Genomic DNA, 24936 nt, shown 5'->3' on the forward strand with positions numbered 1-24936 from the left:
GGTCTCCCTGGAGCCTTCTCTTCTCCAGGCTGAACACCCCAACTCTCCCAGCCTGTCTCCAGAGCAGAGCTGCTCCAGCCCTCCCATCATCTCCATGGTCTCCTCTGGACTTGTTCTGAGAGCTCCATGTCCTTCCTGTATTGAGGGCTCCAGAACTGGACACAGTGCTCCAGGTGGGGTCTCACAAGTGCAGAGTAGAGGGGCAGAATCATCTCCCTCTACCTGCTCACCACACTTCTTTTGATGCAGCCCAGCATACCGTTGGCTTTCTGGGCTGCAAGTGCACAGATTGGCTCATGTTGAGCTTTTGATCAACCAGCACCCCCATGTCCTTCTCCTCCAGACTGCTCTCAATCCATTCTCTGTCCAACCTGTATTTGTGCTTGGGGTTGCCCCAACCCAGATGTGGCACCTTGCCTTGTTGAACCTCGTGAGGTTGGCATGGGCCCACCTCTCCAGCCTGTCAAGGTCCTTCTGGATGGCATCCCTTCCTTTCAGTGTGGTAACCACACCACATAGCTTGGTGTTGTCAGCAAATTTGCTGAGGGAAGCAACTCATGTTCTGAGCTGCTTTGCTCTGTGCTGATTTGTGCTGTGCTTTGGTGATGTTGCAGGTCTGTGTGCTGATGACTCTCTGGTGATTACTCAGAGGCTACATCTTCTGAGTGGCTGGACTCATATCACACCTCTGCAACCAAGAGTCACAGCTAACCTGAGAAAACAAAAAGGAAAAAAGAAAAAGACAAATAACACCCTGGACACAGACTCTTACTCTGCTGCAGTGGTCTTAGATGTTTTTGTTTCATCCTCTGCAAACACTGAAACGAGCAGGTTTCTGCTCATGGAAGGCCCATCCAGATCCCTTGGAAGTCAGCAGGAGTTTTTCACTGACGTCAGTGTGATTTGGATCAGACCCAGAAAAGCTGGCTGCACAAATACAGACACTGCAGGTCACGGACTGCTTTAAGTTGGTTTCAGTGGTGCAACACAGTGAGCTACAGGACCTCCACTACCTGCATGTAGGTTCCCCCAAGGGGCTGTGACATGGGCTAATGCTCCCTATCCCCTCTTGCTCCCACCCAGTGAGGAAAAGGAGAGAGAGAGAATCAGGAGAAGAGAGAGTCTTCTGGACTGGAAACTAAACTAATCAGCCTTAATGAAATACGAGTGAGAAAAGACAATAAAGACAATATGTACAAATACATGCAGGAATGTGGCAAACCCCTATCCTCTCCCACCCCCAGCAGCTCCCAGCATACTCCCCTCAGCTGTGGACAGTCTCAAGAAGGTCCCAGACCACTTCCAGAGAGAGCAGCAGAGCAAACAGGAGCTGAGGGTGGAGATACAGTGTCAGGAATGCACGGGCCTGGGGATCAAAGATGGACAGAGCAAGATCTGCTTGGATGCCAGCCATGGACGGAATAGAAAATAGGAAGAGGGGACTTCCGTGATCCCTAAATTTATACCCATAATGATGTATATATGGGCTGTTTGGCCAATTCCATTATCTGTCTAGTCTTCTCCTCCCTACTGGAGGGTTATAGATACGACCCTTCTGCTCCTTTAGTGTTCAAAGCAGCAGATTCAGCAAGTGGAGCAAAGTGGCCTTGGTCTCTCAGCAGTAACTATGAACATTCCAGCATTATCAGTCCACTGCCTGGAAAACTTGCTGTTAATTTCATCAAGTGTGCTGCTGAAAAGAGAGTTCACTAAAAAAAAACACAAAAAAAGTCAGTGAAAAGAAAATCAGCTTCTTCCTGACTCAAACCAGGACACATAGCGAGAGATTCCTGACATGGTTTTAACTCCATGGTTTTAACTACTACCTTGTGCAAATATATTCACTGACACATCTGCCCAGCTACTAATCTGCTCAGCACAACCTGCTTAGTGGAGCAGAAACTGTTTTCAAGTCTGCTATGAGCTTGTGTATTGCTTAATTGAAATGGAGCGTGTGGGCAAAAACGTGTAAGCAAGAAAACTGTAACAAGTCACTGGATTTGTTTTTAAGTTGTTAACATTTTTACCTGCACAAGTATCATAACCATGCTGACTACAGCTTTAGAAATTTCTGGAAATAAAGAGCTGATGAACCACATTTTAGTAAGATGAGAGAACAATCTTAAGTGCTCCAAGAATGCATTATAGCACACTGGCAAACAATAATAGTACACATGATCTGTACTCCCAAGACTTGAAAGGGAGAATGATGGGATGGAATTATTTTTGGCCTCTTTAGCACAGGAGGACAGAATCAATCGTTTAAAGGATATTTTTTTCTGCACAGCTGTTCTGCAGTGATTGTGCCCTGCAGTGTTAGTTCTTTCTCCTTGTTTTGACTGAAATAATTTGTAGTACTTTAACCACTGTTTTTCCATATAGGGACCAGCTCGATTTGCTGAAAGACTTTTTTTCTTTCTTTTTTCTTCACTTGTGAAGAAAACACTGGGTTAAACACATTCCTTGCTGGCAAAAGATCAAACATTTAACTGTCGAAACAGGCTCAATGGGCTCCAGCATCATCCACCCAAGTGTTTCCAGGTTGCTATTTGTCCTGCTTGGTGCACGATATTTGGAGTTTAGAATATAATTGTGTGTGCATGCATTCATACTTTTATTTAAAATCTATTTTTACCTGAATGATAGAGCAGATGCTTGGGCATGAAATTAGCAGATTTGTTGTAAAGAGCCTTAGGAGAGTAGTGGAGGTAAAAGGTTACAAGCAAAAGAGAAGGGGTGAAGCAGGACAAGAAGAGGAGCAGAAGCTGGTTCCGCAGGGCAGTGGCAGGATGGCTGAAGGCTGCCTCTTCCATCACACCGCAGCAGGAGCAAGGGTCTCCTGATGAAGATTCCCAGTACACCTTCTTTATCTTTTTATTTAGATGCATATCAAATAACTGTTAGGTGAGTTCATCAGTATTTCATTCCCACAGTGGCAGCTACAAATGGAAGTGTGCACATGCCAGTACTACCTTGCAGTGATGTATGACAGAAAACCAGGTATCTGGCACCATTGTTCTGCCAGGACTCCATCTGTCTTAGGGCTGCCATGTCATCTATGTCAGCTCAGACATGTCCCAGCACAGCTGTCCCTTTCCAGCCCTTCTGTTCCTGGAGACACCCGTACCCCCCGGGGAAGGCGAGCAGGCTGTTCCCTCGCACGCTGTAACACACCGGGCCCTCCTGTGTCCTCCATCGCTCCGGGCAAGGCTCAGAGGCGGTGAAGCCAGCAGCACCTGCCCGTCCTCCTCGTCCTGGGCGCCCTTGCTTACGGCGTTGGGTGCCCAGCAGCCTGAGAGAGACCCCTCCCGGGGCCGTCTGGCTCTCGGCTCAGGACGCTCCCAGCCGCGGGGCCGCCCCGAGCCCGGGGGCCGGGCGGGAGGCGGCAGCAGCGCGGCAGGGCAGCCCCGGCCCGCGGGCGGCAGCGCAGCTCCCGGGCCCGCCCCGCGGCCGCCGCCTCCCGGCTCCGCCCGGGCCCGCTGGGGCCGGACGCGGCGCGGGTCTCCGCGGAGACCGGCTCGGGCACCGCCCCTGCGCGGGAGGCTGGAGGTGAGGAACGGGCAGGAGCGGCGGGGGCCGCGGGACCGGCGGTGCCCGGAGCTCGGGGCGCTGCGGGGCTGCCCGAAAGGACAGCGGGGAGCAGGCGGTGCCCGGGGGGTCGTGGCGCCCGGGCTGGGAGCGGGGCCGGGGCGCGGGCTCCCGCTGCGCTGCAGAAGCCGCCGGGGCAGGGCGGCTTTCGGAGACCGGCTCCTCGTGCCGGTGCCGCCCGGCGCGTTGCGGGAGCGGCTCCCACCGCCCGGGGCTCCGGCTGCCCGAGCTGGAGCAGCGCAGCTCCCGGAGGAGTTTCCGCGGCGCAGCCAGAGCGTATGAAATCAATACCGCAAAAAAGGGCTCGATTGAGCTGTCTTTGCGGGCGAGGGAGGTCAGAGCAGGCGACCGGAGCGGTACTTTTAGAGAAGCCGTTCCGTTCTCCTGGGACTGCTCCCGGTTGAGTCTTCAGAACTTCACTCTGCCTGAAAAATTAAAGAATTCAGGAAAGATTTTGCTTTCCTACCTAGCAATGAGAACTTTTCCTAGAGAAAAGGATAGCAAAGCTGGCCACGAGGCTGAACGAGTATGTTTGCAACTGTAATTTTTTTTAAAAGATGTGGATAATGGACAAAATTAAAGTACTATAAGGACAAAAAAAAAAAAAGCTTAGGATATAGTTATCAAAAACACCCAAACCAAATGATTTATTCCACTTCTGGAATCGTTTGAAGCCAAATCGGATGGCAGGTTTTAGGAAGCACTGGCAGTTGAGTTAAGGATAATCAGGTTATCAGAGCAGGAGGTGAATGTTTCCGTGAAGTCAGACATCTGAATTTTACCTGGCCAGATTTGAAAGTGCTTGCTTAGTTATCTACATAATTTATCAGCATCTAAAGGTAATTCCTTGATTTGCAAGTGTAATGAGAAGTTTTCAGAGTTTTGCAGAAGTCAGATAGAAGGTGTATTTGAGAAGATAAACTTGATGTTTGTACTCCAGAGGAGCCAGCAGGAACAACTGGTTGTGTGATGTGAGACTGTGCTGGTGACTGATGCATCTACAAGCTCAGATTTATCAAAATGGTCAGGAGACTTACAGGAACTTAAAAATACAGAGGAGCTTTTTCCACATTTCTGGTTGTTCGGTGTTTGTTTAAGGATGGTGACACTGGCCCAGGTTGCCCAGGGAAGCTGTGGCTGCCCCATCCCTGGAAGTGTCCAAGGGCAGGTTGGATGGGGCTTGGAGTAACCTGGGTTGGTGGGATTCTATGAATCTATGTTAAGCCAAAAGTGCTTTTCACCTAGAATCAATACTGCTGATCAAGGAATTATGGGTTAGCTGTTAAAAACTGTTGAAATTAATGTAAAATAAGACTGTTAATAATCTAATTGCCATCTTGCATTATGGTTGTATTAAGGATATAAAGCAGAGAGTAGAGAGCAGAGAGATTTCTCAGGTAGGTAGCTGCTTCCAGGTGGGAAGGAGAATAAATACCTACCCAAAAAATCATTATTACATTGTCCTTCTGTTAAGGTCCACCTAAATTCACAGAAACTGGATTTATTTTTGTAGTCTGTCACACAGGTAATTCAGAAAGACTCAAGTTCTCTGTCCACATGTGGCAAAGGTTATATTTGCTGCCAACTCTACAGGCTGCACTTGAGGATTTCAGCTCTAATCTAGATAAAAATGTCTCTTCTGAGTTGATGCCCTTTTCCTGTGTTCTTAGACAGTTTTTGGGAAGACTCAACTCTACCAAGAAAAAGAGACAGAAGGTGTTGGGGATGTCTTCTCTATCTGTTCTTACCTCCCAAGTCTACCTGGGAACACCAACCTGTCTGAACTCCGAAGCCCTGAGGTTGTGTTGTAGGGCAGACATCATTGCAGACTTCAATTCAAGTTCAATTTTCTAGTATGCATTTTTTTGGCAGAAATATAGCCAAAGAGAAGACTTCTTCTTAGAACTTCTCCACTTGAGGGAGTTCCTTGAGGTCTGTGAGGTCACCAGCTTGAAGGAAGGCATTTTTATTGTGGTTTTGAAGGCTGCTTAAGGTTTTCTGGCATCCTTTTGAGGGCAAAACTTAAATTGTGTCTAGTCTGAAGGGGAGCACGAGGTCTGAAGAGTCACTATCACAGCAACAGCGAGTTTTTTATGGACCTCTCAGTGTCCAGTCAACGCAAAACAAACTTTGCATCATTTTCTTCCAAGGTTGTTACAACCATGGGACTGCGCTTTCTGGATACTACTGCACACAGAGCAAGTGTTAAAGAGTTTGGCTTGTGACCACTGCTTGCAGCAGATGCAGTGATCCACCATCTGTTCTGTAGCTGCTGGGTTGCCATGTATCCAGGTCATCTAGATCTGTCAAAACTTGGGCAGCAGTTTTAAACACAACATCACTCAGGGAATCTTCAGATCTTAACTCTTAGCCAATTTATCTGCAAGAGAGTAAAATACAGCTAGGATGTTATCACATACTACTTTTTCAGGTCTAAGATGAGTAGGGGAAAGTTTTATAACCTTGCCACTCACCCTTCAGAGAAACATGGGATCAGCAGAGGCAGAGTGTGTTACGTGATGTGATGCTGAGGGTCCCTGCAAGTTAATTACATATGTTCACTCAGAAGCTGCTTTGGGATGTATAGATATTTAGGCCTAATTTTGCATTTGTCTTTTTTTTCAGGTTCCTGTTGCAGAGGCCGGCAAGGACTTGATGATATGAATCCAGATATTTCCAGGTATGGTGTAGGAGCATGATGGAGGTGTTTCCTGCAACATTGCAGTTGGATCAGCTGGAACTGCATTTCTTTAGAGAGAAGTTAACTCCTTTGCCTGCTCCAGGCCGCTTGTGCTCTTCTCTTGTACCTTGCATTGAGCCTGCACAGTCAACAGGTCGTGAACTGCACTGAGGAATCAGCATAGGGTAAAATCAACCCCAAGAAGAAAAAAAAGATTAAGTTTTAATCCAAAACTTTTTTTTCAGTCTATGAAGCCTCATAAACTCTTGTGTTGAGTGTGAGGAGGCAGTGGCAGTGAAGTGGGAATGCTGGTCAGGAACGGGTGGAGGCCAGGATCAGCCTTTGATGACAGTGTTGATTTACACTGGCTCGAGGTTGTGAAGAACCCGACTCAGCAGGGGAATCTTGACACTGGAAAGAGCAGCAATTTCATTTTCAGGATTGTAATACATCTCTCCACCCATTCATACAATCTTAAAGAAAACTTGTCTGTTTCTTCCCTCACTGTGGTCACCCTTGTCCTTGTTCTGGTGAGAACAAACTTAAAAGAAGTGAGATGATAGAATCTCAAAGGACTAACATCCACAAGTCATAACAAATGGTCTGTCTCGAGTTCCTATTCTGTGGGCTGTAACTAACATGTACTTGTTCTCTGAAATGCTGAAAATTGAGTCTGTATCTCACAGCACTATCTGGAAAATTACATTTAAAAAAAAACAATTGGGCTCTTTGGGAGCATCCAGAAATTGGTATGACATAACAAGTACACAGTAACATCCAATTTCAAGAGAGGTGTGCAGTTTTGGACGGACACTACTTTAGCTGTGAATTTTTAGCCTGTTGATAAGAACAAAAGTGTAGTAAGATTTGCATGGTCAGGGTTGCCTGTGGTGCTGTGTTTTACCTCCTTCTTATATGTCTAATGTCTTCTTATATGTCTAATGCCAGATTTCTTCCCTGTAGGAGAAAACCCATGCTTTTACATGAAGGGAAGGGGGAAGCCAAGAATCTTTCTCTGATACAAGAACTTCCTTAAAAAGAGATTGCCCTTTAGAAAACGAAAATGGTGTGATTATTTTCTATTAGTTAAAATAATTACCCTGATTCTACTTAATAGAGTAACTGAATGCTTCAACGGGATGTGTCACAGAATTTGTGCCACCATTTTTTTTGCAGTGCAACACACTGTAAATTGTATCCTAAGAGCTCTAGTCTCTAGACCTGGAGAACATCTGATAAAGAGGTGTGTAGGAAACTCTGTGAAGAGCTGGGCCATGGCATACCAGCAGGGTATGAAGCTCTGACATACACAAAGGAGGTTCTTGTTTCATTATGTTAGGAAGATCAGTTCCAGGAGCCATTACCCAGCCCAGACTGATGTCAGGGGCAAAGCTACCATGGAGGACCAAGGTGTGCAAAGCCTTACTCTCCACCAGTTACATTCTTGTTATCAAAGGACTAAGACAGAGCAACTCTTCTTGGTATCACAGGATCACCAAGGCTGGAAAAGACCTTTGAGATCATCAAGTCCAGCCTATGACCTAACAACATCACACCAGCCAGACCATGGCACTAAGTGCCACATCCAGCCTTTCCTTGAACACCTCCAGGAATGGTGCCTCCACCACTTCCCTAGGAAGTCCATCCCAATGTCTGATCACCCTTTCCAAGATGAAATGCTTCTTAATATCCAACCTTAACCTCCCCTGGAGCCCTCTGGTCCTGTCACTGGTTTCCTGGGAGAAAAGCCCGACCCCACCTGAGCACAACCTCCCTTCAGGTGGTTGTAGAGAGTGAGAAGGTCCCCCCTGAGTCTCCTCCAGGATAAACAACCCTAGTATGCATGTATTAACCTTTAGTATTGAAGGTTTTATATTTAATTCCACTGGCATTTCACAACAGGTTCTTCTTAATTAAAGAGAAATGAAATGTCATCATTTCTTAAGATCCACTAAGGGCTGTTTGTTGTGTTGGTTGTAATTTTTGTGGTGTATTCATTTTTACTGAGGAGTATACCTCAGCAATTTTTGTCCATAATTACCCAGCAATGCCAAGAATCCAGTGCATGTTCCTTGCTCTTTTTTCCTATATGCTTTGGTTTTAATTAATTCATGAGAAGCTTTCATTTGACAAAATAGGAAATATGCTCAAAAAGGACCAACTGCAGTAATTCCATTAACTTGAGATGGATTCAACTTCTAACAAAATTGGTTCTGATAACAACTAGTTTCTTGGTTATAAAAGTCAGCTCCAAAAATCAATAAATCCTTCAAATACTTTGCTTTGTGAGGTTTTTGCACAGATGGCCACAGTGCCAAGGCTTTGAATCAAAATTGCTAAGGGGAAAAAGATTAATCTTGAAAGACGTAAACTATATGCTGAGCTCAGGTTACTTTTTTTGTAATAAGCAGTGTTATTTTTACCTCTGGGGTACTATCTGAGCTTTTTATGGGCAACTGTTTCCTCATTGTTCATCTGCCTGTCTTCATCCTTCTGGAGGATTTAAAAGTTATGTCAGAGTTTGTGTTTAATGAAAGAAGAAATTCTGTTTGCAATGAAAGATAAGAGGAAATTTTCTGTTTAAAGACGATGATGAAGTAAAAGCACGAAGGCAGAATTCCCCAAATAATAATTTCTGTGTGATTTATTTTGTGAAGTTACTTGCGGTGAATTGTAGCAAGGATAAAGTGACCCTTGGTATCTGTATTTTAAAAATAAACCCTGAGCTCAGCTTGCACATGAATCAGGGCTGTGCTGTGAGGGCCAGAGGTGCCAACTTTGTGCTGGAGGATCCGAGGGGCTGTGGCTGTCGCTCAGGGCTGCTTGTCCCCCCTGCAGCTGCCATAGGCGGGACAGTCTCAGCTTGGAGCTGCAGTGAAGAGATATTAATATTCATGTTGTAGAGAAATTGGCCCAGTGTGGAATAAAGGTGATGTTTGAGTTGTCTGTCACAGTCCCCTCCTGCCTGGAGGGTAATGCAGGGACTCCTCTTTAGCAGACCACAAGGAATCACATTCTGTGATTCTAATCTGCAGCTTGAGGAATGATCGCATTAATAAGGAGGAGACTGAAAAGGCCACCAAGGCCCTAAGCAATCTGAAACAAGACAGGATTGCTCATTGAAATGGTCCCAGTATACGTCAACTCCAGAAACCATACTGTAACACCAAAACTGCAGCCTTCACTATTATGACAAACAGAATATTGTCCTGTAAGGATTTGTTTATGTCACAGGTAAAGTGCTGTTGGACACAGGTTCTCTTGGTGTTGGATACTGGTCCAGCAAAGAACACAGAAGGATGGTGCCAGCTGAAAGAACTTGAGTTTTGCATTCTGCTCTGTAAGCTATCCATATTACAGGGCTTTTAAGTTATCTGCACTGATCAAGAATAATTCATATTCAAATATTTTTTAATAACCATCATCATATGATGGTTACTCATTAAGCAGTAATGATCGTGAAAAGTGAGTCACAGTTCTTTTAATCTTGGAGAAAGGGAAATCTTTCCATCGGTTGCTGCTTCTTTCTCAATGATTTTAATGTATTTTCTTTTGTGGGAATGTTGGGAATGGAGATGTTTTTCTCAGATAAGTTTTTAAGTTTTGTGTTTTGAAATGAAAAATAATAACACATAATAGTTTTAAAGGTGCATGAGTACTGTTTTAAAAAATAGTAATAATAATTTTAGACTAATTACATTTCATTATTTTTTTTCTCTAAGCTGTAGAACAGCCTGGGGAGTTTGTGGGAACAAATACCTGGGAAACAGATGGAACTGTTGATACTGAAATTCAAAGCCAGCTCAGACAAAGTACTTCAAGCTTATGTATCTTCTGCATGACGGAGGAGAACAGGATTGTGTGAGATGTCATGCCCTGCATCTTTTAGGTGTACTAGGTTGTAATATAGGATGTGCCTTCATGCAAACAAGTTCATCTCAGCTGATAGATACTCACTTTTCTTATCTGTGTTGGCATTCAAGATGATCCAATTGTACTTTGATGTTTTATCTTTGCTAGTTCTGTGGCAGAGAAGTCACACACATCTGTCCCTTTGTCCTCCTTATTCTCTCATTTTGACAACTGATTCTCTCCTTTTGACCTAAGATGAGGATCTCAGTGCTTCACTTAGCTGAATGCTCATGGTTGCTTCATTAGAAATCATGTCTTTGGGCAAATGGCCCATTTGTGGGAGAGAGAGAAAAATAAGCAAATGCTTCATTCATTGTAGGGTTTGATTGTACAAATAAGGAGCAATGGTGAAGCTTTTGACTGCAGGGAAGTAAAAACCTCCAGATTAAAACTAGGGATGAAGAGCTTCTGAAGGCTTCTGCAAACTCCAGAATTAAGTGTATGGCTGGAGGTGTCAGGGCAGAAAGGAAGAGTTCTCCTGGAAGGGAGGACAGATTAGGAGAGGGCCATCAGACCAGAACTGTGTGGCTGTTTAGGAATATTTATGCTTTGAAACGACTGGAGAATCAGGTAACACACTGGACAAGCATTGCACCATCCCATGACCTTGTGTGAAAGAGGCTTTATTGAGAGCTGTGTGGTATTTTAATGTGACTTGAGTATGACTTGGAAACTTGAACTTGATACCCACTTCTTATCCTTCCCAGTTTTTAAGTTAGAATTCAACTTTTGAGGCCTGATATGTGATTGTTGAGGAACAGGGATAGTGATCATCTGTTGAAAAGTTTCACTTGGCAGTAGAACAGATGTCTGGTGTGTGTATCACATCAAAAGGTCTGGGCAAATATTTTCTGAACATCCATGCACGGGACCTGGGTTGTAAGGCCATAACTTGTCTTTGGGAGAGTTCTGATGATCTCACAAAGGTATTGCTGCTCATGCTCAAAATGTTGAGCCTTATTCAGTGTGTATTCCTTTTTCTCTCTTTCTCCTTCCAAAATCTGTGAAAATGTGTCTGTTGGTGTAGAAACTGCTCACTGGCACAGCCTGTGGGGATAAATAGTAATTCTGCTTAGAGGGCTTTGGGGCAGGTTTGAAGGACTTGGTTTGAAGGAGAGGGTCTGTCTAAGACCACCTGACTGCTGGTACTGATGAATTCAGAGAAAGGATGGATGACCAGTTCTGGTGGAAGTAATGGCTCTCTTGATTTCTTTGTGTGATCTTCCAACCTGAATTCTTAGCTTACTGTGGCCTGAAGCCATTAGCTTGAGTTTTGTCCTCAGTTCTATCAAGTGATCTGGGGCAGTGGCTGCTATTTCTGCAGGAAGACTGGAGGAAATAGTAGGCATTAGAAGAAAGAATGAAGGAAAAAATCCAAAGAAATTGCTGAATAATTTGTTTGGATTTTACAGGTGCCTTCTTCTTACATTTCACATTTGTACTCTCTTAAGAAGCACACGTAGATCTGGGAATAGTATCTTAATGTATTTTGTGGAGATGTTCTACCGGGTACTTTGGACACCTTGGTTGCCTTACTTGGACACTAGTCACATCTGATGTTCTCACTGACATGTAGTATGGTCTGTAGGGTATTTTTACACAGTGTTGCTAGAACATGGTTCTCTTGTGCCTTACCACAATAAATGTGTAGTCTCCAGTGTTTTCTGTTGGAATTTTGTGTGTTTGTAGAGTGAGCATTCAGTAGCAGAATGCTGATTGTTCCCAAGTGTCTGGACAATAAGGTTTATGTTATCTCACCCTGTCCTGGAAGTACTAAAGGAATGTTACTTCATTTAATAACACAGCCATGGGGTAAGTTCCAGACAGAGCTTGCAGAGGTCTTTATCTCTGTTGCTTTTTACACTGGTAACTTAAAACAGCACTTCATTTTGGAGACTAGTTTGTCAACAGGTGCTGCAGTTAAACCCAGTTTTCTTCAGCCTTAATAAGGAGACATCCAAGGTTCCTGGAGGAGGAAACAGCTGTGGTATTTCAAAATATGCGTGTAAGTTATTGGGTTTTTCCTAAATTTCAGGAGTGTAGGTTGGCTAGTTCAGGAATCTGTATAGCCAGATCTCATGGGAGACAGCTGGTGGTCTTCCAGGACAGCCTCCTCCAAGCAGCAAGAGGAGGGCTAAGAGAAGAAGTTTGGGCCCACCACTCTTGAGTACCACCTGACTGAAGACATTGTGAAGCTTGAAGTACTTGATGCCTTTTCTCGCCTTGTTTTGAACTGGTTAAACCAGTACTTGTTTTTTATCAAGCAAAACCAAGGAGCTGTACTCATCCCCCTCAAGGAGGGATTAAGAGCTCTCTGATTTGCATTCTGACCCGGGTGAGTGACACCAGCCTGAAACCTGTGCTGTTGGTCATCCCTGGCAGCCTGCCTGGGAGCCAAACACTCAGCAGTCGGAGCAGCCTGGCAACGAAGGAGCTGGCAAGCAGAGCTCAAGGTTTGGGAGATAGCAAGTAACTTCCGCTTGATAAGGAAGAAGAGAGGATTGCTCACTGGAGATCTAGGTAAGCAAGTTTGTCTGCTTGCTGGACTTCTGTGTGCAAATTCTAACGTTTCTTTGGCCATGCTGTGCTTTTTCTAGGACAGAGGTCTCCCTTCCATAAGAGGGTGTATAGATATAAATTGTTGCCTTTGAACAGGTCAGCACATGTACCAAAGTATGAGATTTAATGTTGGCAAAAAGCTGGAAAGTCTAGGAAGCAAGGCAGAGCAACCGGGGTATCTCAGTGTGTTGAAATGTGTTCTTAGTCAGCTGGTTGTGGAGGCAAATTTCACCCTTCTGCTTTTAAAGTTAGGAGTGAAGAATCAACTTTCTGTTGGTCTAGTAGCGGAAGTAAACAAATAGTGAAAAGTTCCTTGAAAAGAATGAATAATCACAAAATTAGTTCTTGGCTGGGCAGCAGACATGAAATAATTCGATAGGAAATGCCAGCTGGCAGATCTAAGTGAGGAGAACATCTGAAAGCCAGGAAGTTAAGGATAATTGGTCATTGGTGGAGAAACAAAGCTGCACAAATTATTTCAAATTTTCAGCCAGCTTCCAAAGAAGAAGATGTGGAAAAGAAATTGTGGATGAGGAGACTGAGCCTAGAGAACAGTGTTCATGATTTCAAAGGGCCTGTGGTTTTGTTTCTTCTGCTACTAGTCAGAGTTGAAAAACAGTCTGCTTTCCTGCAAAAATAAAGAGGAGATTCTGCCAGTATTTGTGGGTTTAGGGCAAAGAGATAGGGGCATTCAAAATGACAAGTGAAAGGGATCCAGAAGCTGGGGACCAGAGGAGAAATAAAATAGAATCAGCAGCAGGTAGAAAGAGATTCGTACCCAAGATTCATAACAGAATCTATCACTGTGATTAGAAATCCTGCACCAGTTATGGATTACAGATATCTCAAAAAAAAAGTTCAAAGAATCTGATGTATAGATGGTTGTGGGCTTTGTAGAAAGTTACTTTGACATAGAGAGTGAGATTGAAGAGGAAAGGAAAGATTTGGTGTGTGGTTTTTTGGTTTGGTTTGGTTTTTTGCCATGGTAGGACATTTTTAGGCATTTTTCTTAATTGATAAATTTCAGTGGAGTCCTTGGACACTGTTAACCATTTATTATTAATATTAATTATATTAATTTAAACTATTCTATTAATTTAACTATGATTAAATTCACTTGATGATAAGAAAACCCTTAAAATGGTGAAGAACCAACAGAGGCATAAGGAAGAGAGATTTCAGGCAAAGGAAACAATGTTCTGGAGAAGGTGAGATCAGAAAGCAGATGTGACACCAGGGTAGCTGACAGGGACGAGGAAATGGAAATGAGCATATCAAAGCTGAAGAGAGATTTGAAAAAGTTAATTAATTCCTTTCATGCAGGAGACTGGAACTAGCTCATCTCTATCTCAGCATACTGAAAATTATGATACATGTCATGAAGAGTTTTTGAGCAAAGATTTTTTTCATCTGTAAATTTTAGCAAATCATGTCCTGGGGTGCATCGAGCAGAGCGTTGCCAGGGAGGTGATTGTCCCGCTCTGCTCTGGTGCAGCCTCACCTGGAGCACTGCCTGCAGGGTTGGGCACCACAACATGAAAAGGACATCAAGCGATTGGAGAGTGTCCAGAGGAGAGACATGAGGATGGGGAAGGGTCTGGATGGGATGACTTCTGAGGAGCAGCTGAGGTCACTGGGATTGTTCAGCCTGGAGAAGAGGAGGCTGAGGGGTGACCTCATTGCAGCCTGTGGTTCCTCAGGAGGGGAAGGGATGGGGCAGGTCCTGATCTCTTCACTCCTGGGACCAGTGACAGGACTGGGGGAAATGGCAGAAGCTGCATCAGGGGAGGTTTAGGTTGGATATCAGGAAAAGGTTTTTCACCCAGAGGGTGGTTGAGCACTGGAACCAGCTCCCCAGGGCAGTGGTCACAGCACCAAGGCTGCCTGAGTTGAGGAACCCTGTGGATGATGCTCTCAGGCACATGGGGTGCCCTACACAGGGACAGGAGTTGGACTCGATGATCCTGATGAGTCCCTTCCAACTCAGCATAGTGTATGATTCTATGATTTAGTGACAATACTTGATATAAGTTAGAAAAAATGTATTAAAAATGTAAAAAAAAAAACAACCAACATCAAGAAAACATTACCCAAGCAACTATAATCACAGTATTGGGATCTTTAGTGTGAAGGTTTTTACAAAGAAACATAAAAAAAAGAACCAAAAATACATGGAGATTGAGATTAAGATATTAAATATCATATGGTGTTCTAAATACATGATGTTAATCTGAGATTTCTTTGTTTAAATTATTGTTTTCTGCATAAGAGAGGAAGTAAACTTCATGTCTGAAACTGTAACTTCTCTTGTGTAGATGTAACAGGCGATTCTAGTTCAAGGGCAAAACATCAGGATTATGGGAAGTATTAAATAGGTAAGAAACTGCTGAGAAGAGCTATCAGGAGAGAATTTATCCATGGAATTACTGTAGAAAGAATTGTGTCTTAGCAAAATTGTTTAAACATTCAAATGCATAGTATTCAGTGCTAACACAAATTCAGGAAGTAGCGGCCAGAGTAGGATTGGAATGCAATGGCTCTTCCAATGTCAAATAATAGGAACCTTTATAAATGTGTAGAGGACTCTGTTTCTTGACCCCAGCTGCTTCTCAGAAAGACAGGACAAGCCTTTCCATTTTTGTTTCCAGCATATTTTTCAGCCTCTTTGTCAACAATGTGGACAGTGGCATTGAGTGCACTCTCAGCAAGTTTGGTGACAACACCAAGCTGTGCTGTGTGGTGTGGTTGACGCACTGAAGGGGAGGGATGCCCTCCAGAGGGACCTTGACAGGCTGGAGAGGTGGGCCCATGCCAACCTCATGAAGTTCAACAAGGCAAAGGTGTCACTGCCCATGCAGGGAGGCTGGAACTAGATGATCTGATAGCCCCCTTCCAACCCGAACCATGCTATGACTCTGTATCAATATTTTAAGTTTTGCTGGTGGTTATTTAAGTCCTGGGCAAACTGGCTGTACCAGGAAGACTTCTGCAGAAATACCTGTGCTGGTTCTGGAAGCCATGTCATTAGCATGATGCTGCACTTAAGCTAGGAAAACTTGACAGACCTAAACAGTTTTGCCCAGAGCCACCTGGGAGATGTTTGTACTCATGGCATTGGCCACCCACAAACCTCTGGTATAATCAAGAGTTGGAAGGGTTTTGTAGGCAGAGTAATAGGAGAGAGATGACCTTGAATAGCACAGTGTGCAGAGCTGTGTATTTGGGGACTAACAGCAAAAATTGCTACTTAAAAATGCAAATATTAATGGTAGACAGTCCTCTTGGAAATCCTATTTAGAAACAGAATCTAGTCAGAAACAGAGAAATGTGCGAAGAATGGTTTTCCATTTCTCTGGCTATAACTCATTGCATCAGCTATATGCAAACTAGAGAAGATTAGAAGCAGTGGACTTGTTCAGCCTAGATAGCGAGCTGTGAGAGAAGCAGTAAGAACAAATTATTTGTGGATTGATGGGCTGAGGCCAGTTGGATGAGGTTTAACAAGGCCAAGTGCCAGGTCCTGCACTTTGGTCACAACAACCCCAGGCAAAGCTTGGGGATGAGTGGTTGGAAACCTCCACAGTAGAGAAGGATCTGGGGGTGCTGGTTGACAGCCAGATGAACATGAGCCAGCATGTGCCCAGGTGGCCAAGAAGGCCACCAGCATCCTGACCTGCATCAGGAATAGTGTGGCCAGCAGGACTAGAGAGGGGATTGTGCCCCTGTGATATATCCTATGAGGAGAGGCTGAGGGAACTGGGATTGTTTAGTTTGAGGAAGAGGAGGCTGAGGGGAGACCTCACTGCTCACTATAACTCCCTGAAAGCAGGTTGAAGGGAGGTGGAATTTGGCCTCTTCTCCCAAGTGAGAATAATAACAGGATGAGAGGAAATGGCCTGAAACTGCGCCAGGGGAGGGTTAGACTGGATATTAGAAAGAATTTCTTTACCGAAAGAAGGCCTGGACACTGGAACAGGCTGCCCAGGGCTGTGGTGGAGTCACCATCTCTGGAAGTGTTTAAAATAAATATACATATAGTGCTGAGGGACATGATTTAAGCACTGAACGGGCAGATGAGGTTATGGTTGGTGGATTTATGTTATGGTTGGACTTGATGATGTTCAAGGTCCCTTCCAACCAGGGTGATTCTGTGGCAAAACCCAATGTTAATGCAAAAACAAACGGGACCAAAATACTTTATTGTGGTTATTTAGTACCCACTGAAGCTTTGAGACGTCTCTGATGCAGTTTGGTAACATTGGCAAAGGGCTTCTTGTTGCCTATCATAGCATAAAGCTGAAAGTGGCCCAGGGAAGTCTTGGATATTCCTAAAAGTAGCAGCTTCCTGAGGTTGAGAGGAGGAGGAAGCACCTTAGCAAGTTCTGTGTTGGAATTTGGATTGAACTTGGAAATTCACTGCTATTTGGGTCAGATTTTCTGCAGTAAAGACCAAAAATAGTGTCACATCCATGTTACTAGTATCTGCTACAGTTAAGGCAGGGAGAGGAGAGTTGGGGGAAGGAATATTGATTAGTCAAAAAGCAAATTAAAGACTCCAGTGTAAGCTTAAAAAAAAAAAAAGTTAACAAAATAATTTCTTTTTCTTGTTTAAAAAGTGACTTGAAAAATTGTTTAAAGTGTAGCATTTTATTCCGTGATTGATCTTGATATTAACATAACAATGTCTAGAGAAGACCATAGCTGTAAAATGCAGGGCTGACACCTACACCTGGTTGTCTTCAGAATGAGAGGGTAATTACCCAGTTCCTTAAGAAGACTCCAAGTCTTTTCCCTCTCTCTATGTCTCCTCCACCCTTATCACCTACACTCACAACTGGAAATTTACATGTGTATTCATGTATATTAATGTTTAGCTTGAGAGTAGATTTTGCAAGTGAAGCAGCAGGATAAGTCTTTAAAATGTCAGCAACAGTTTATGTTTTCTGGGTAAACCTGCTTGACCATTTTACCTGTGAGACAGGGAGTCACCTTTTTAGCTACATACTGTGCTTCTTCTCAAACAGTTCTGCTCTGAAAGTGAAACTGGATACAAGTATGTCCCTAAGGGGTTTAAGTGTAGTTGTGTTCTTGATCACTAGGGTTGTGGGAGCCCTACAATGTGCAGATACTGCAGGTGTATCCTGCTGGCCAGTACAGTTATTTCTGCTTTCCTTGGAGCAGTTCAGTGCAGCCTGGCAGCAAAGACCTTTGTAGCTCTAAGGATTCGGATAAAACCACCGAGTTAAAATAAAAATAAATTTAAAAAAAAAAAAAGCAGGGGAGGTTAAGTAACTACAGTGGAAATGTCTGCTGGGCAGTACAAAATCCAGTTGCTTCAAGACCTTCTAGCTGTGTTAGCTTAAAGAAGCTTTGTGGGATTATATGTTGAGTGACTGATCTGGTGACAGTATAAGCTTGGTAAGTGCCAAAGCTTTGTCCTCTCTGTGTCCATTACATAGAATCACAGGGGTTGGAAGGGACCTCTGAAGACCATTAAGTCCAACCCCCCTGCTGCAGCAGGAACACCCAGGGCAGGTCACAAAGGAACGTGTCCAGATGGGTCTTGGAAGCCTCCAGAGAAGGAGACTCCACAGCCTCTCTGGGCAGCCTGTCCCAGGGCTCTGACACCCGCACAGGAAAGAAGTTTCTCCTCATGTTGAGGTGGAACTTCCTGTGTTGTCACTTGGTGCCGTTTCCCCTCGTCCTGTCACAGGCACCACTGAACAGAGATTGACCCATTCTTGACACCCCCCCTGCAGGTATTTGTAGACATTCATCAGGTCCCCTCTTGGTCTTCTCTTCTCCAGACTAAACAGCCCCAGGTCTCTCAGCCTTTCCTCATCAGGCAGGTGTTCCAGTCCCTTCATCATCCTTGTAGCCTCCACTGGACTCTCTCCAGTAGATCCCTGTCCCTCTGGAGCTGGGGAGCCCAGAACTGGACACAACACTCCAGATGTGGTCTTACAAAGGCAGAATAGAGGGGGAGGAGAACCTCCCTTGACCTGCTGGCCATACTGTTCTTAATGCACCCCAAGATGCCATTGGCTCTCTTGGCCACGAGGGCACTTTGCTGTCCCATCGATCACTTGTTGTCAACCAGGACCCCAAGGTCCTTCTACATGGGGCTGCTTTTCAGCAGGTCAACCTCTGATCTATGTTAGTGCATGATGGTTTTGTGATACTTCTTCGTTTCATCTCATCTCTACGTGTATATTCCTTGACAAATTTAATGCAATTATTCCAGCATTTACTATTTTGTTTGCTGTGTATGAAATCCTGATGCTGATCTGTTCAGTATCAGGTCTGGGAGAGTGTTTTGCAGTGTTGGGTTTTGCTTTTGTTCTTGCTGAACTCCTTGTGTCAAAGGCTTGTCTCTGTTAAACTTGCATTCAGAGCTGCAGGGCTTCTTCCTGTATATTATTATGAGGCTACAACTAATAACACGGGGTGCTCTGTGAGGCATGAAGAACTTTTGGGGAAGAAATGGGCCACTTACCTTTTCTGTGGATGCTGAAAGGGCATTTTAGACTATTGTTTTCAGCTTTCAAGCTGCTTTGTTTGGGAACTTGGCCTGTATAAATTGCAAAAGATAGATATGTTGCTTCAAACTGTACCCTTTTCTCTATTTTTCTGATGTTTAAAGTTAACTGCAGAATGAAATATTCCAGGAAGATGATCCTGGCTATATATAATTTGCAGATGAGAGTAGATTAGTTAATGGCTGTTTACTTCCTCAGCACTTTGAATCTAATCGTATTCCCCCTAAGCAAACTGTTTTATGAACTCCCCAGAGAGAGCCCTTGGCAGAGCTCAGCTGCTGGCTTCTGCCAAGTGTCTGTTCCATCTTTTTGTGTTGCTGCCAAATATATAGAGTTCTGAAGGGAGAATCCCTGATTTTGTAATTGCAAAGCTATCTAGTGTGGCAGCTTTCCTTAGCATGCCTGCTGTCTGCACCGTGGGAGAACCCTGTGGCACTGGACACATGGTTTCTGAAGAGCTGAAGCAAGGAGGAAGTGGAATTTCTTTCTGTAGTTCTCCTGGGTATTCCTGATGTCCTGATGCCTTTCCTGACTAGAGCTGAGATTTTTAACAGTTAAGGAAGTTTACCGACAGTTTTGAAGTTGGTGTCTTTCATGCCTTGTAAAGTTCTTTGTAATCGGACACCTCATTTAGGTTGTCTGACTTTTCTAAGCTAGTACCCAGTACCTGTCTGAAGTGCACAAGCTGCTTTGAAGCATTGTCACCACGCTTCAAGTGACAGTGGGTTGAATTCATTGTAAGCTAAGCCTGTACTCACACAGTTTTCTCCTACACAGACGTTTTCTGCTCTGTGACTGCAGAATTTTATGCAGAAACCTCTGTTAGCACAGTCTACAAGAGACACAGGGACAACCTGAAAACATGATTCACAGAGAGCCTGAGGTTCATTAGTGGCTGGAGCTGCCCAGCAGAAAAGGACCTGGGGGTGCTGACTGACAGCAGCTGAACATGAGCCAGCTTGTGCCCAGGTGGCCAAGAAGGCCAACACCATCCTGGCCTGCAGCAGGAACAGTGTGACCAGCAAGACCAGGGAGGTGATCCTGCCCCTCTACTTGGCCTTGGTGAGGCTGCACCTTCAGCCCTGTGTGCAGGTTTGGGCACCACAGGAGAGGAAGCACATGGAGGTGCTGAAGAGGGGGCAGAGAAGGGCAACTAGGCTGATTATGGTTCTGGAGAACAGGTCTTATAAGGATAGGCTGAAGGAGCTGAGGCTGTTCAGCCTGGAGAAGAGGAGGCTGAGGGGAGACCTCACGGCTCTCTACAGCTGCCTGAGAGGAGGTTGTGGTGAGGTGGGTGTTGGGCTCTTCTCCCTCCAGTGATAGGACAAGAGGAAATGGGGTCAAGTTGCACCAGGGGAGGTTCAGGCTGGATATTGGGAAAAACACCTTCACAGAAAGAGTGGTGAGGCCTTGGAACAGGCTGCCCAGGGAGGTGGTGGGGGCACCATCCCTGGAGGTGTTCAAAAAAGGGGTAGGCATGGTGTTTCATAAGATGGTTTAGTAGTTAGGGGTTGTAGGGTGGATAGTTGGACTTGATCTTGAAGGTCTTTTCCAACCTTGACAATTCTATGATTCTGTGAGATGGATGGTGTGCTTTTAAAGGGAGCAGCTCCTGTAGGTGTTGTGTTCAGGTGTCACTGTTATACGTACCTATAGTGCAGGCTACAAAATAGACTCTGGAGGACTGCACCTGAATATCAAACCTGTGGCAATAGGCCACCAGCAAGCCTAGCAAAGGAAAGAACAAATACAAGCTGATTTCAACCCATTCATGTGTTAAGATACACAAAACCATAAAATTATCTAGGAGTTCTTTTCAACACTTACTTGGGCACCCTGCTGTTTCAGCACTATGACAGCACATGTCAGGAGGCTGCACAGCTCACACAAGCCCAGAACAACAGATGCACTCCAAGAGAGATGTTTTATACTATAAAATCAGTTGCTAAATCAACTCTTGAGATTTCTCTATATTTCTTGACATCACTTAATGTGAAACTGAACTGTAAGATTATTTTGCATTTACTATCTTATAGAAAAAGCAAATAGTGCAGGAAAAAGGGCCTCTACTCGGCTTTAGTGAGACCTCACTTGGAGTGTTGTGTCCAGTTCTGGGCTCCCCAGTTCCAGAGGGACAGGGATCTACTGGGGAGAGTCCAAGGGAGGCTATGAGGATGATGAAGGGACTGGAACACCTGCCTGAGGAGGAAAGGCTGAGAGACCTGGGGCTTTTCAGTCTAGAGAGGAGACTGAGAGGGGATCTAATTAATGTCCCTAAATACATGAGGGCTGGGGGTCAAGAAGGCAGGGACAACCTCTTGTCACTTGTGCCCTGTGACAGGACGAGGGGCAATGGATTCAAACGGGAGCCCAGGAAGTTCCACCTCAAGATGAGGCAGAACTTCTTTCCTGTGAGGGTGACAGAGCCCTGGGACAGGCTGCCCAGAGAGGTTGTGGAGTCTCCTTCTCTGGTGACTTTCAAGCCCCATCTGGATGCCTTTCTGAGTGACCTGCTCTGGCATGGGGGTTGGACTCAATAATCTTCGAAGGTCCCTTCCAACCCCTGACATTCTATGATTCTGTGAACAGAAAAAATACTCAGAAGCTGGACCAGAAAAGAAATCCTGTGATTATAGTCAAACTGAAAGTTACTGCCACTTCTTTTGGTTGCAGTTGTACAGTAAGTCAGGCTCTTGTTTTTTAGGAAGTACTTTTATATAGTGGATTTTTGTATCAAAAGCTGAAATCAGGGAATGAGGGAAGGAGAAGAATGCATTTTTAGTGAGATGGTTTTCCTTTTCCTTTTGGGAAAATAGAAAAGTGTTTTCCTGCTTTTTATATCTTAAATACTAAGAAAGCTGGCATGCACTTTGAACCAATTACACATGTATTTGTAATCAGCTTTGTGAACTGGCTGTGCTTGCAATGGGAGAACGGAGTCAAATTTGATAAAATAGGGTCCTCTTCTTCTCTATTGCTGTCAGATCAAAAGACACGTTAGGATGAATAAGAAAGTCCAAATCAAGGAAAGAGAATTGGACAATATCCCTCAGACTGTGCAACAGTCTGGAATAAGGCAGATCTTCAGTTTAACTGACAAAGAAACTATGGCTGAATTAAAGGTATCACCATAATCAAATTGGTTATTCTTTTTTAAATCTGTTAGGCAGTTCTCCTTGCAGAAAATGGGCCAGGGCTTGGGCCTCTGCTGGGTGAGATCCTTTATGATACTCAGGACACTTAAATTACATGCTTTTTCCCTTGATTTTGTAAGAAGCATTTCCTGTGTGCTCTTCAGATGATCTCAATGGGCATCTCATTCCCACACTTCCCCTTTCCTTATGCTGTGCTGACACAGGGTCTTTTTTACTTCAGTCTTGTGTTTGAGATATTTGTTGTTACCAGCTACAGTTGGTTTTAGCAGTGCAGCTTGTATTTGTGTATGAGGTAGAATTATCTAGCAACAGTATTTTCATGTTGAATACTTTGTTACACCCCTTCCACGGTCTTTTATGCTGCTAAATTCTCTGATCAAGTATGTAAATCCCACCTCCAGGCATGGTTTTAAAATTACATTAAGAATCCAGTTTACCACTTAGTACTTCCAGGTAAGAATATTTGTGTTTTCCTTAATCATTTAAAGCAGAAGTTAGATCTTTTTTCCTCTTTTTTTTTTTTTTTTTTCCCCAAAAGTGAGGTCTCGGGCTAATGTTAGCTCTAATGCACACATACACACATGCACACAGTGTCATTGCAATGTGTAAATAGAAGTAAATAAATACAGAAGATCAAAGACTAAAAAATAAGGATACGTACATGCACGTACCCTGGCACAAGTTACCCAGAGAAGCTGTGGCTGCTCCATCTTCAGGTGTTCAAGGGCAGGTTGGATGGGGCTTGGAGCAACCTGGTCTGGTGGGCAGGGGTTTGGTTGAAACTAGATGATCTTTAAGGTCCCTCCAACTCAAACCAGTCTGGGATTCTATGATATAAAAGGACAGCAGACTTGCTGTGTCCTTGTGATTCTGAGGGGTCAGCCCTGTAGAAAGGAACTTCTGAACCTGAGAAGCTGCAGTCTGAAACTTAAAACTTTCCAATACATCTTACTGAGAATGACACTGATGGTCTGTTGAATTCTGCAACACTTATCTCCACATTAGCCCTTTTTTGGTTCTGCCCCAGGAATCAGCAGCCACCAAGCCTGATAAAAACCTGTGAGCAGGTTATCAGTTCCTTGGGCACTGATGATTTCCACACCTCTTCTGCTTTCATAACCAGTTGGAAGCTCAGTGAGGGTGCAATCCTTCATTTCCTTTACTGGCTTGTGCTGACAGGTTTGCTGGGTGCCAGGCTGTCCTCAGTTTCTTCTCTCTCCCTTCCAGGATGGCACGCTCTCTGAATGAGTGGCTGTGGCAGCATGAGTTCTGGCTGCCCCCAGGAATCACTTGGGAGGACATGCAAGAGTCTGAAGACATCCAGTACCCTCAGCCTCATGATCTCCTTCTCAGTATCCCTTTTGCTTTGATCTTGGTTGTCATTCGATGTGCCTTTGAGAGGTAAGTAAGTTCTTTAGTACTGTTTGTGCTTTTTTAGAGATAATGCTGGGTCCAAAAGCTACCTTTATTCTCTGTGCCAACGGGTGACTGAAGGGACCTGCAGAAACTACAGGTCATAAAGTCTGCTGAGGTACATTTTTCAGCTCTTTCTTTCCAGTTGTGTGTACTGGCTAAAGAAGTGTGTTGAGTACAGAACACTACCCTTAAGGTCTAATTATAGGTAATGTGACTTCTTATACTTAAAATGAGTAGGCCCTAGATGAGGTTTATGCTTGTGTTTTAGAAAGTGGTTTGTTTTCTGTTGTACGTTACTTGCTGTTTCAGGGTTGAGTGCAGCAGAAACTGTGTTTCAACTACCCAAATACAGTTAATTCTCATTTATCTTGGGTAATGGGGATCTGAGATTTGCACCTGACAGGCAAGCCTGAATAAGATGCTGAGTTGTCTGACCTCACAATCAGCTCTGCATCACCACACCCATGTCTGCATGTCACTGACCACAGCTCTGGATTCAGGAGTATCTTTTCACAGAATCACAGAATCATCCTGGTTGGAAAGGACCTTGAAGATCATCAAGTCCAACTGTAACCTAAATCCACCAACCATAACCTAATCTACCCATTCAGTGCTTCAATCATGTCCCTCAGCACCACATCTCTATTTCTTTTAAACACTTCCAGGGATGGTGACTCCACCACCTCCCCGGACAGCCTGTTCGACTGTCCAACCACTCTTTCAGTACAGAAATTCTTTCTAATATCCAGTCTAAACCTCCCCTGGCACAACTTCAGGCCATTTCCTCCCATCCTGTTATTATTCACTTGAGAGAAGAGGCCAGCTCCCACCTCCCTACAACCTCCTTTCAGGTAGTTGTAGGTGAGTGCCATATAGAGACATTTGTACCTCCTTCTTTCTGACCAGAGCCATTGGAGTGTTTTGCATATTACCCTTCAGTACAGAAAAGTTAGGGGTTATGGCAGAGGCCTGGCTAGAAATCCTGAGTTTCATAAAGGTCCTGAGCTGATGATGTTGCTTTATGCAGTTTAGTCTATAGTTGGTATGATCTACTGCAAAATAAGTTTTGCTGGTGAATAACTTAGGA

The 24936-nt window shown here is 44.3% G+C and overlaps 1 protein-coding gene across 1 annotated transcript in view; it reads left to right on the top strand.

The window, feature by feature from the left end:
• The first annotated feature begins 3489 nt into the window (after positions 1-3489).
• The window catches only part of LOC127394125 (ceramide synthase 4-like), a 51907-nt gene continuing 30460 nt past the window's right edge, over positions 3490-24936 (top strand). The window contains exons 1-3 of the mRNA XM_051639904.1: positions 3490-3549; positions 6214-6268; positions 23661-23834. Coding sequence (XP_051495864.1) covers positions 6249-6268; positions 23661-23834 — 194 coding nt within the window. The 5' untranslated portion in view covers positions 3490-3549; positions 6214-6248. The remainder of the gene's footprint in view (positions 3550-6213; positions 6269-23660; positions 23835-24936) is intronic.

The sequence above is a fragment of the Apus apus genome, chromosome 24 (assembly GCF_020740795.1).
Source record: "Apus apus isolate bApuApu2 chromosome 24, bApuApu2.pri.cur, whole genome shotgun sequence".
Taxonomy (NCBI): Eukaryota; Metazoa; Chordata; class Aves; order Apodiformes; family Apodidae; genus Apus; species Apus apus.